This window comes from Haliotis asinina, chromosome 3 (assembly GCF_037392515.1).
Source record: "Haliotis asinina isolate JCU_RB_2024 chromosome 3, JCU_Hal_asi_v2, whole genome shotgun sequence".
NCBI classification, from domain to species: Eukaryota; Metazoa; Mollusca; class Gastropoda; order Lepetellida; family Haliotidae; genus Haliotis; species Haliotis asinina.
Genome location: NC_090282.1, coordinates 35,438,121 through 35,452,103, shown reverse-complemented (window position 1 = coordinate 35,452,103; position 13,983 = coordinate 35,438,121). Strand labels below are relative to the sequence as shown.

The 13,983-nt window shown below is 41.2% G+C and overlaps 1 protein-coding gene across 2 annotated transcripts; it reads left to right on the top strand.

The window, feature by feature from the left end:
• The first annotated feature begins 6,178 nt into the window (after positions 1 to 6,178).
• LOC137277884 (orexin receptor type 2-like) lies at positions 6,179 to 12,604 on the top strand. 2 transcript variants are annotated; one of them, XM_067809871.1, is made up of 2 exons: positions 6,179 to 6,410; positions 9,606 to 12,604. In XM_067809871.1, the coding sequence occupies exon 2, from the start codon at positions 9,621 to 9,623 to the stop codon at positions 11,037 to 11,039; it is 1,419 nt and encodes a 472-aa protein (XP_067665972.1). In that variant the 5' UTR covers positions 6,179 to 6,410; positions 9,606 to 9,620; the 3' UTR covers positions 11,040 to 12,604. The 2 variants fall into 2 exon arrangements, with proteins under 2 accessions (XP_067665972.1, XP_067665971.1); XM_067809870.1 differs by having other exon boundaries at positions 6,272 to 6,458.
• The last annotated feature ends 1,379 nt before the right edge of the window (positions 12,605 to 13,983 follow it).

Sequence of the window (13,983 nt, the reverse complement as noted above, 5' to 3'; positions counted from 1 at the left end):
TTTTCTACATGTTGCTACACATATATATTAAACAGTTAAGGATAATTTATTCCTGGTAGTAAATGTCAGTCTGCATTGGGAGTTAAGCTCGACTTCACAAGACACCTGCAGGTGCAGAATAAAACGGGATTAAACTGAAATTCTAAAAAGGCGTGTGTTTTTTTGTTGGCATAGCTTGTCAATATACAGTGTTTGTTAAACACATCTGACGCCTGTGAATATGCCACATCAGGAAGTGATTATCACATGACATGACACCTGACTCAAATAAATGAATTCCGGAAGCAAAATATAGAGATAAGAAGGTCAGCATGGTCTAGTTCTACGGTGAATGATACTCCACGAATGTATACTAATTCTGTCCATCCTCAGAAACACGCACAGTCAGTCGTTTTGGGTAACATTTGTGGACATTATTTATATATTAAATGTAGTCTAAGTTGTAATGCAATTAACATCATGCTACATTCCTTACGTCATCTTAGAATGACAAACAGAGAGGGAGCATAGTGAGTGAGGGTGTGAGTGAGTTTAGTTTTACGCCGCACTCAGCAATATTCCAGCTTTATGGCGGCGGTCCGTAAATAATCTGTCTGGACCAGAAACTCAACAGTGGTCAACAGCATGACCATCGATCTGCGTTAATGAGAACCGAAGACATGAATACGTGAAATACTTTAAGATAGGGGACTCATGTTTGAGGCAAGCATGGGTTGCTGAAGGCCTATTCAACCACGGGATTTTCACGGGTCCAGCGAGCATAGTCACATTGGAGGAAATATTTGCACATACGTATCATTTACGGCGATGAACTCATATGTATAATACACACATGCACAGAGAGAGAGAGAGAGAGAGAGAGAGAGAGAGAGAGAGAGAGAGAGAGAAACAAAATGAAATCACACCACATACACGGTGGTGTATAACACTATATCTTTTGTCAACGTCATAATTGAACAACCATTACATATAGAGAGAGGACTGAATATTGCAGCTGTCCTCGGGGCACCTGTTGGTCCCAGACAGAATCGTAAATCATTGCCACGTCGTATCACCTGTCATTTACATTATTCTACATATGAGGTAGTCATTTAACAGTCAGAGTATTCATGGAGGGTATGATCTGCGATCTAGAAAATTGAGCATTGAGTAATCAGGACGCACTTGACTGGGCGCCCTGCTACCAGAACACAAATCTGAACAGAGAGGATATAAAACCATATGAAAGTGAAAGGCGTTAATGTGCATTCTAATGAGACAGACAGTCACTGTGTGTTCAGACGCACACTTACTATAGACGCAGACATGAAATGACTGTATTGAGTTTTCCATGAAAGAATCACGAATGGTTACAATTCTTTAAAATATTTTGACTACGTGTAAATAAACAATCACCGACCCTGTCCCTTTTTACAGCTATGTCACTGACAAGATTCAGGAAAGACAGGACAAATATGCGGAAATCGCCTTTGAAGTGTCTCACTTGTACAAAATTATACCACAGGCAGGATCATCATTGTTATCGGTACCTTTGGTTTGGTACCCCCTGACCTCTTGGAGCAGATCAGGAGATTGTCAGGGGTCTCCACCAAAAAGCACTGCTCTTCTGGTACTCTTGGTAATGCAGAGAGCTGCAGTGTTGGAGAGTCTACATATTTCCGGAATGTTTACGGCGGATTCACCCTGCTGTCTGGACTACCTGTACAGGGACATAGGGACCTGAGCTATGGATGCACCTTACTAGTCTGAATGTGCTAGTACCAACCAACCTCACTCTGATACATTTTGTCTTTTAGTTCGTTAAATATATTATAACAATTTACAAAAGAAACAACAGGTTTGTGTGGATCCTTTCCGTTAATGGACAAATGAATGTAAGTGCGATATTCAGTTTATGGCATCACGCAGTACTATGGCGTCACGCAGTACTATGGCGTCACGCAATGACACCGCAATACATTGATGTCATAGCGTAAGGAACGCCTTGAGACTACACCCATTCATTTCTGCTGGATGCTAGTCGTAAACCAGACTTTGTTGTGCGAAATATACAACGTCCTATCTTTGACGACTGGACGGTTTCTGTGACTTTTCGGTTCTTAGCGACAGTACACTTCCGAACTGTCGTTGATTTTGTATAATGTTTTCACAGTTCACTAGATTGGTGTACCCACTTGAAACAACGTAACATGAACATACTCATCAAATGTTCATGATATTGTCAGTGTCAATGATGTTCATGATATTGTCAGTGATATTGTCAATCGAAGCGTGATGAAAACATCAGACTATTGAGAAAAAAACTGGGGTAATCTTCAACCGTTTTCTTTTATCGTTATATTAATTCATGCCTTAGTGAGTTCAAACTACACATATTTGAGAAAGTGTTCACTCGACTCCAGTGTGCAATTCAAGATGACGTCATTCCTAATGACGTAATCTCTCAACCGTGACAGTTCATGAAAAGACAATGTGCTTTATGACAGCTTTTATGGTTTACCTTTCTTAACACGTCTCTAGATTGATAAATTTCAGAAGTCTTGAGAATTTCATTTGGAACCGGCCCGTGAAGATCCTGTTTAGAACTGTTCTTCAGTAACCCATGCTTGTCGTAACAGGAGGTGAGGATCGATAGCTTGGTTAACACATGTCATCGGTTCCCAGCTGCGAAGATCGATGCTCATTCTGTCGATCACGGGATTGTCTAGACCCAGCTCGACTATTTACAGACGGCTGCCACATTGCTGGAATGTTGCTGAGTGCGGGGTAAGACTAAAGTCACTCACTCATTTGGAACCGGCGATCAGCATGTGGTATATTTTTATGGTATTCATCGTCTAACAGCTGATCAGTAGTAGCAATCATTAACATGGATATTATGAGGAAGGTCATGGTGACCTGTTAAAACTGATGTTTCTAAAAGTTGTAAATGGACATAAAGATATAATATTTTTTTTATTACAGCACGCATGTGGCATGTCTATGGTTACACCTGTTACGTTCAGATCTGAAGGCATTTGAGGCACATTTAAATCATATATAGCTATAGCTTGTGCTTGACACAGTGATAAAGAGCATCATTACAGATAAGGATTCAGTGAGATTCTGATTAATCGCACACGAATGTGTAACAGTGTACATCTCAACCAATGTGCTGGTGCTACTGGTTGTTCCATTATATTACAAGAGAATGTAACTGGACCTATTCCGCTTAAGTCACCATGGATTCCGATAATGTGTGTCCATTGTGTGGTTTTAAGAAAGAAAAAACAGAAAACAAAACACAAAATCTCCTATGTCTGAAGACACGGCTCTGAAAATGAAAACCTTCTCCCAGTAAATCAGAAAAGCTGTTGAAAATATCTTCAACGAATGTCTTTCGACAGTCAATTATCGCTCCGTAGCTTCAGACAGATTTACAGAACGATAAGCAACCTGTCACCATCCTATTAAAAACGTGCCTAAGCTAGCACTCGAACAGAACCTTGTAGATATCCATCAGCGGCTCCCCATCACAAGACGTCGCTGCAGGGAGTAGCATCACAGCATTTTTTTTTAACGAGGTCACTTTTTGATAAGAGCGGGACCTTTCGTTCAGTCTACACAGCTAATACTCACAGAATGATAAGAAGTAAAACGACAGTCAAATCATTGTGATTTACAAGTGTCTGGATGCCATCGCGCAGGCACGAAAGGTCACTGCTACCAAATTTCAATTTAGTTTAGTCGTTCAAAGGGCTAAAGAGCACATACACTATCCTGCATGACATATGTCTGTAAGTAAATGTGAATGTGTGGCCTGTACACATGGATGTCGACTGATGAACTGCCGACCCGAAAGGTTTATTGAATAAATATGGTAATATATGGGCTCTTTGGTGTTCTAGGTACGATGGGTTAGGCGACAAGTTTGCATGAAAACCTCATTATAATTCAAAGCATAGTTGACGATGTGCAGTGATGTAACATTCCTGTCTGGGATGCATATGTATGGAAATTGCATTGATATAAATGCCTATCGACGTCATAGTGAGTGAAAATGGTTATAACGCCTCTTTAACCAGTACTCCAGGGAGAGTGAGTGAGTTTAGATTTACGCCGCACTCATAAATATTCCAGCTATATGGTGGGCAGTGGGATGGCCTAGTGGTCTAAGCGTTCACTCGTCACGCCAAAAAACCCGGGTTAAATGTGTGAAGCGTGATAGAAACTAAAAGCGGTATAAAATACAAACTCCCTCACACACCCCAGCTATATGGAGGCGGTCTGTAAATAATCGCGTCCAGATGACACAATTCAGTGATCAAAATCATGGACTGCGATCTATGCAGTTAGGATATGATGACGTGTCAACCAAGTCAACGAGCTCGACCACCTGATCACGTTAACTAGTCGCATCTTACGACAAGTATTCCAGATACACCTCAATGTGTTTCCTTGCCGTGAATAGACATTCCAAAGTGATTCAGATCTCAGACGTTTGCCACTTTTGGCAAACTGTTGAGCACAGTTACGGTTTTAACTAATCTGCATGCATAATCAGGGTCAGTCGGTATTCGATTTCAGAGTTCTGACGTGCCCAAGGGACGCAACCCTGCAGATAGCACACACAACTGATTTACTCTTGCTCTTTATCAACATCAGAATGCTAATCAGTGAGTATAATACATTTCAAATTCATTCAACACAATTAGAAGTAATTACTTTATTACTGCCAAACTTTAATGGGGTCATTCAAAGGTGTACCGAGTCACAGTTACATTAAGGAAACTGATCTTAAAATGATCACAACGAAACATGCATGTGTTTTAGCGATTAGCGTGAAACCATTCTTTAGGCCTTTCTTTGTTTTGCAAAAAATGAACATAGCTCATTTTCTGAAAATTGAAAACAATTTCACTGAACAAAAAATTACGAAGCAATGTTTCGCGTCCCCTTTTCATTACTGTGCGTAGAGCATCTGTGCAAGTTCCCAGGTCAGATCAGGGGACCATATAGCGAGTGGAGGTTGGGTTTGATTTGGAGGTTGTTTAACCTCCGCATTCACCGATACTCCAGCTATATGACAGCAATCTGTAAATGATTGAATCTGGTCAGGACAATCCACTGATCAACAGCATGAGCATCGGTCTACACGATTTGGATACAATGGCAACCAAGTCAACGGGTCTTACCACCCGATCCCGTTTGTCGCCTCTTACGACAAGCATGTTTTGCTGAAGATCAATTCTAACTCGGATCTGCACAGGTTTGGGAGTAGAGGGAACAGGAACCAGGAATTACTGTCCAGATGGTCAGTCTCAGTCACTGCATGTCTTTGTGACCAACAGCACCAATGACTGGTCTGGTCCAAACTGATTATATACAGGTCATTGTCGTACAGCTGGTGTGGTACACTGTCTCTCAGTCCCTGGACCGCATAATTTTCCCAGCTGCCATTTCGGAAATGCTGAAGCTCCAAATGAAGCAAGTCTAGATTTCCTCATGCTCTGAATCTTCAATTTCACTGAGCCTTCTTTACAGTTTAAGTGGGATTATTTGTTACTATCTAGATTGAATATTCAGAGACTGTTTCCTCGAAAATCACCTCTCCATTAAAATATGAATATATTTTATAAGTGACGATATTCCCTGAATCAGAGACCATATATTAATTTTTTCTTAAACTAATTAATTTACTGTAAGATTTCTGCTTGAATGTAATGTGTAAATCAGATTGAGACCAAACAAATTCATAACGTCTTTTTTTTAATCAGTTCTTCTCATCTGCTTCATGGTTAGGAGAGCATGAGAAGACCACAGTTAAATGTCGCCGAAGCATGGTAGAAACACGTGGGCCTTATCACCTGTTGGCTACAAGTAGTCGTAAACGCCGTGTTTGAGCAGTTAATCGCATCCTCTCAGAAACACCCTTTAATGGCAGATGTTGATACAGCAGTCGTCAGGACAATCGATACAGCGTCTCAGATCTTGTCCCTTGTTCACCACTTTGCTTCATGTGTTTCGCTTGTGAAAAGATAAATCTTTTACAACAACCAAGTGGAAATCATTCTGGTAAACCCAGGCGATAAGCCTGCCTCCGTTCGCACATGCGACACAAATGTGCTGATTCAGCCAATCGCTGGGACTGGCGCATCGTGAGAACCGTGAGTGACAGCCCGGATGTGACGTCGACGTCACCGAGATGCGCAACATGTGGTTGACGAGAGGCACTGATTGGTGGGGGCGACAGCATTGAACGTGTTCCGCGTGTAGTTCTGCGAAGCAGATTATTCATAAACACCAGTCGCCGTGCGGAGCGGCAGCACTTAGCATCTACGACGTACTACTTCCTTTGGCGGAAGAACATCAACGTGACAGCTGAATAACTTCCCTGATGAGAGATTTGTTTACAGCATTCATTTGTGGAGGTAACTCAGCTTAACTCACATGTTAATAGATATCTGATGTTTTAGCTGGTGAGTACCTTATTGTGAACACAACTTTGTATTGCCAGTACTTTCGTGAGACATTATTAAATCTGTCCAACCTTATTCATTATTTTTAAATTAGAAAACAATTACTTTTAAATAGAGAGCAGTGATATTGGTTACATTTCATTTGATAAAAGTCATGTAAGGATACAATAGTATAGATTATGTTTTCGTTTCGTATGCATAATGTTATCTTATTATCAACCCAGCCCAGAATGATGTTGGTGAATGTGGATTTGCACAATATTCCATTTCCCACTCTCAATCACTCAAGAAGCCAACTTGTGTAATGAATATCAAATATTAAAGTAACACAAGAAAATTGGCAAATAAACATTCCACTTAGCGTAAACGGCTTCCAATATCAATTCTTATTCATGGAATATTGACCTATAGTGTATTGGCACCAGATGGCTGACGTCTACACCTCCAGCTACTGGCGAATCTTCATTGATTAATGAGATGTCCAAACCATCTAACACTTCCCGTAAACACTGGTACAGACATCGTGGTGTAAAATACTTAATACTGAGATCTCTTTTAGACGACTTCTAACGTCCCATACCCACCAAATATGGTACTATTCTGATAAATAGGTCCTATTCGTTCGCTAATACTTGATACAAATAAGGCCGTGGCCTCTACATGCTAACGCAATCGGGGTGTCATTTAAAGAGGTTTAGTGTTTTGGAGCTCATCTTCAAAATAAATTAATTATTTAAGACATTAACGCACGAACATATGAACATAACACAAAATTAATGATTGGTTTCTCCATCTGTCTTTCGGCTTACGTTTTTGTGGCAGTGTTGATGAAACCTCACATCTTCGTATAGTCTTATTCAGTACTAAGTCACTGCAACGATTCAATGAAAGCACTGAAAGTAGTTGCTCGGATGCTGCTTCCCAAGGAGGCTAACATCTAAAAAATATGTTTCGGTGATACTTAAAACGTGTGAAGCGTCATTAAACCAATGCGGAAGGTATTTTCGAAAAACACGTACACGGCCATGAAAGTACCCATAAGGTTGAAGCCAAGATAGCATTCGCTGAAGCCGGGTCATTTCAAGGACATATGCTTTCTCTTACGTAGTATCTTTGTGTTCCCCAGCCATCAGGTGTTTACCGATCAGTGTCCCGAGACGGTGATCTGTGTAATAACAAATTCCTTGAATAGATTAATGAAAGAAGAGGCGTGAAAAGTATCCTCATATATATGTTACCTGTCTTTACATATAGTGACATCGTTATATCGTTTTTATGTTTATGACATTGTGTATTTTGCGTGAGGTTTCAAGACATAGGCCTCACATGACATGTGAACGTGCTCACTGTAAGTGTTTGTTGTTTTAAAAAAAAGTGTTTCCATGCAATCTACGCAATACAAAGGGTACCGAGGTCTACCTCCTACAGAATGAGCGGTTAGCTCCGCCTGACATGCAAGTGGTACATGGTTACGTCCTAAACTAGCTCTTATTCTCCCAGTGTGTATATCTTTTGGCAGTAACAAATTAAAGGCGACCTAGTGAGAACCTGAGGAAATCTCGACTTGCTCCATTTAAGACTTAAATTGGGCGGGGTGGGGGGTGCTTGGCAGTAGGAAAATATTGTGGTTCAGGGACTGTTAGACAGACTATGTTGCGTCCCCAAGGAAGAACGCGATCATGTGATCGGGTGTCCTAATTCTAGATCTGGAATTATTATTATTCATTATTATTACAACCATACAATTCTCGTGGGTTCCACCGAGCTACCAAACACGTATTAATAAGGGGTCTAACCCTCATCATCTTGACAAAGTGTGAAGACATGGAACATGGATTCTGACAAAACCTGAAACATGATCCGGTGAACATGGATCTGGAACCCATGGCCACAGGTGTCTGTGAGTCTTAGACACGAAATACATCATGACCCTAATGTACCCCTAATGACCATGAGTGCTAAGATAACACCTACGAACAGTAGAGTATACTGGCCATCCGTAATCAGAAGTAATCGTGGCCAGTCGATCAACGTACCAATTACCGTAATGCTGTATACAGCGAGAAAGCTCTGAACACTCAAAGGGATCAAATGTGAGATGTGTGATTCTCCAGTCAATACCATCCTGTTTCTGCTACGGGAGGCTAATCCACGTCCATTGTCCCCATTGACGTGATGGACATTTGCCCCCGCAGTAATGTGATCGTTATAAAAGGTTACATTCGAGGCCGACGGAACATTCAAGTAAATTTACCTGAGCTGATTATGTAGTACATTTCTGTTAATGAGAACGGGATGAAGGTGTCGTTAAATAAAATATACACCACAGAATTTGTGCCGTAGAATGTGTCGCTGTGTCAGGTCAACAGTAATCTGTGATGTGTTACTGTAAGTGTTGATATTGCTTCTAGTCTATTTCACAGTCCCTGAGCTACATTATTTCCGCTACTGCCCTCCCCTCCCTGCAAGGCTGAAGCCCTAAATGAAGCCAGTCTATGTTTCTTCAGGAATCTCACATCTCAATGGGGAAATTTCAATAGGATTGCTGTCAAAAAATATCCGTATGCAGAAACTAAGCGTTTGTATAATGTTACTTCCTGTTGGTCAATCCGATGTGTGTACCCACATCACAAACATCTGAGGCAGGATATATTGGCTTTACTCTGGTGATGTTGCTCTAATAATGTGGTAACAACCCCGCCCTGGGTAGAACTGGTAGTGCTGAAAGTGCACGTAGAATTGTCTGCCGTCTGCCGTTATAGTTAGTAGAAATCGTGTAGTAGACACCCAGCCATATCGAAGGTTTTACTGGACGAGTAACCAGTTGTATACCCGTCATCAGATTCACAGAAAGCTGTAGTTGGTCATTCTTTCAAACTCTTTGATGCCTGCGTTACATTCGATTCTTAAGGTCGAAGGTATATTAATGGAATATTGCCGACAGGTACCATTCACTCACCTTGGCAGCAAAAATGAGCTGCAACAGTTTGATACCATTGCTTTGCACACCTTAGAGTGTAGACTGTCACTTCCGATGATCGTAACTGCATATTGCTTCTACTCTTAAATTTAATAATGAAACAGTGTGGGACAAACGTAAACGAGATGTGCTTTTGATGATATACAAATGTATATTCTCTATTCCAGATCAACAAATTCAAGATGGCCTCTAGTTCGTCCATGATCTTTGCGGAAACGACGCCTTTCGGCGTAGACAACACAACAGCGGAAGTGTCATCGTCATTAAACATCAGCGATGAGGAGAAGAGACGATATCTATCCCACCTTGACGACACGACGTTTCCTTACATGATACCTGCCGTGGTGTATCTGGCTATTCTGATGTTTCTGGGTATTTTCGGGAACATCCTGGTGTTGATCGTGTACCTAAAAACATTCAAGCCAAGTCCGACCCGTGTGTTTGTGGTGTGCCTGGCTGTGTTTGACCTCATGACCTGCCTCATTTCACTTCCAGGAGAGATTCTGGACATGCGATACACTCATACGTTCGATTACCCAAACCTGTGTAGAATTCTACGATTCAACAATACATTCTCCGTCGTGTCCTCCGGATTCACACTCATAGCCGTTGCGATAGACAGATACAGGAAGATATGTCGTCCATTACACAAACAGATCACCATTAGAGTGGCTCGCATCATGGTTGGGATCGCCGTGTCTGTATCACTAGTCCTCACCATCCCTACAGTCATAGTCAACGGTAAAACCACAGTCCTAACGGACAGAGAAGGGATAACTGGTTTCGACTGTTCCTTTGACGACATGTGGCGCGATACTCTCTTTCCCTTGGTCTACACTGGAGTCTTGTTCCTCATCTTCTTTGGTTCTCTATGTGTCCTGGTCATCGTGTACATTCTCATTGGCAGAACTGTCTTTAAACACCGGAAGTTCAAATTCCGTCCCGCAACGGACAACAAAAACCAGTCTCCTCAGAACTCGACGTCCGAAACCGAGTTGTCTTCTGGAGATGGTAAGGAACGGAATGGGAAGCGGTACCTCCTCGGCAATGGGAAGAGCTCAGACCAAGGCAAAGGCACCAGGATTGCCTGGATCTCGCCACGAAAAGCGACGCCACCTTCCGTCAACGCTTCGAAGTTGAAGGTCGGCGTTGACGTCCCGTCGGAGACAAGTCGTACGAATCTGAATGACGACCCTGTGAATCCCAAAACAGTCGTCCCCACCCGTGGAACAGAGCAGCCATCAAATGGTGTACGACTGACCAATTTTGTTAAATTTGACGGAAAAAGAAAAAATAGTGCCACTAAACCCGAAGAAAGGTCTGGACCGAGAACGTCGAAGACAACGCTTATGTTGTTCATCATCACTGCTGTGTTCATCATCAGCTTTCTACCTCATCTGATCCTGATGATAACTCGAGGCTTCAAATCCGACTTCTTGGAATCTTTACATGGAGGAGGGATCATTGTGTATAATATATTCCTACGCTCATACTTCATGAACAGTGCAGCAAACTGCATAGTATACAGTTTTTGCAACGTGAAATTCAGAAACGAGTGCAAGAAACTTCTCGTCCCTTGTTTATCGTTGAGAAAAAACTGACAGAAAAAAAACAATTCGTGACATGTGTCCTGAAATTCCGTCCTTTTTGAAAGGAGATGAGAAACACTGAAGACGTGATGGAGCACATGTAAGACATTTACTGACCGCACAAACACATGGTTCGTTGTCTGTTGTTAGATTGTGATAATGTGTCTGTAAATGAAACTGCGAAACAGGCTAGGTGTTCTCGAAATGTTCGTAATCCTACGAACTTCTTAAGCCCATAGACTACGATCAAAGTTAAGATTCTTAGGGCTACGAACGTTTCGAGAATAAGGGCCCTGTAGTGTATGTTCTATATTGTTTACGTGAGCCCAACCACCATGAAGACCTTGTGCCAGTTTGAAATAATCACCACTTTGCAATTCGTTGAAGGATGACGTCACAGCGATCAACAAAGAAGCGTGACTAATGAGAACGTCAATGACATATTGTGTGTAGAGCAGTTTGTTTATACTGACTTGATAAAACACTGCACCACGTGGTGCTCGCGTGCTGATATCAACACCTGTTTCAGTGTAATGGACACGATGACAGCATGCCAGACAGGGTGATTGAAATATAGCACAGTGGGTTAATATGGACCATGCATATATCGCATTGGTTTGTTTGTTTGTTAAATGGCAGAATATCGTTATTTGCAATGAAGAACATCCTGAATATCGGACTAAATCAAGTATACACTGGCTCGACAGCAAGAACGACGCATCAGTTGTGTGCATATGAATTATATACGCTCAAAATCGTGAGCTCGACTTGCGTCAACGTGAAATATGTGTATTGTTATAGTCTGGGTTTTTTGTCTTTCATGTTTTCAATGTTTACTTACTTTAAAATATAATCTAATCAATGATAACGTATCATTTTACCATCTAAAAAGCTGACCGACATCTGTTTTTTTACTACTTACGGATCAAGTGTTGTTTTATTATGATCTCTATTTTGTCAGTGTATGTTCAATATTAACACAACCACTGTGAAGTTTCAACTAACTTGGGGTCCAATTGATGCTACTGACAAATGTGTATTCACGTGCAACCTCGGATCTTTAGAAGTGGACGGGCTGCAATATAGCCTACATGTAACTATCGATCCACCGTGTGATTATCGAAGGTGTAAGCACAAATGTTCGTGTCTTTGCAAAGATTAATGATTAAAAAACAATATTTTTTACAAGGACTCCTATTCGAAATGTGAAGCATTTCGAATCGGGGGTCCTTTCACTTTTTATCATATCTTTTTCAAAAACATCTTTAATGCTCGCGAAGACACGAGGGCTTGTGTGTGAAAGGGGGCGAGCGTTGTATTTCGGTGTTGAGCACAAAGGAGGTAGGGAGGGGAGGATTGTGCGGGGAAATGGGATACTGGATCAATTACTGCATGGAAGTCGTGCGTTGGTTGTTAAATACTTAATGCATTCATTCATGGTGCGATTTCATATATGTAATCTACTAAATATGAAAATGTATCAATACATTGTTGTCGTTTACAAAAAGCCCCTCTTGTGCATCACGCGTGTGAAAATTGATATATTTTATGAATAAACATGCCATCGTAAATGCCAAGTTCATGTTACTCTCGTTGTTCCAAGAACTCAGACACTTACCTCGCACATGGGCACTGTACACCCCCTGCAGCAGCTGAAGGGACAAAACATGCAAGTTTTCAAAATGCCCTATAAGCCGGAATTCATCGTTATTAAATATATATCCCATGAATGATGCGATGTTTTTAAATATTTCCGTTAAAGTTACCAAATTTAAAATAACACATATTAATAATCATGCGCCAGGAAGAGACGTTCGGTATAACACCAAACCTATTTACGTTTATATCAAATACATAGCATTACGTAATTCATTAACATATCTAAATAAATATCCAACAGGTACAACATGTAAACATCCAAACCCCATGTGATTACAAACGGCGAACTGACACTCGCCTGCTTTGTATGGACACATTATTTACCTGATAACTACTTCAGACCCCTGTGTTATTTCTGTTCGTATTCGCGACCTTTACAATCAACACATGTAACGTATGATTTTGTTGTGTCACGCCACTCTCACCAATAGTCCGACTATATGGCGGCGGTCTGTAAATAATCGAGTCTGGGTCAGACAATCCAGCGATGAATAGCATGGGTATCACCCTACGCAGTTGGGATACGATGACATGTGTCAATCACGTTAGCGAGCCTGACCATCCAGTCCCGAAAGTGGCCTCTTAGGACATGCATGGGTAACTGCAGACTAACTCTAAGCCGGGCCTTCATGGGTTTGTAATTTGAGCGCATCAGTTAGCTCATTTTCAATAGTTACCTCCCTTAACAGTGACAGGATCCTCTCACCAAAGGTTGATATCTCAGATTCGTCCTACTTAAACTTGTGAACCTTGGTTTGAGGGGGATTCACAAAGCATACTGAGACAAAATGTTATGGATGTCAACTTCTTTGTTGTTTGCACAAAGTTTCTGGGCTATTCCTTGTCATTTCGTCAGGTGATACATCTTGTTTACTCACTCACATGACCATGTAGTCATAAAATCGAAAGTCATTCACGGCAAATGGCTACTTACTTGCTGTTGTTTGTTTTGGGGAAGAAGCATGAACAAAAAACGCATTTACAAATGTCCTGATCTCATGAAATCTAAACTCAGTTTGTTAAAATCTATAAAGACATTTCCGATTAAACCCTTATCTGAACAGTCCACATTCAGGGTTCCAAATCCTGCTTGAGAAATACAACTTTCAGGACGACAAAGTGAACCACCAAGTTAAACATTTTTCATTTAACCTCTTTTTCACCGAAAACACTTTCAATTTACGCTCGTGCTATGCATGGCTGCCACTTTCGGAAATGGCCGATCAAATTTCGTTTGCGACATCTTCGCAATCTCTTCGCGGTGGTTATTTCTCAACGTTACCATTCTCAACATCCC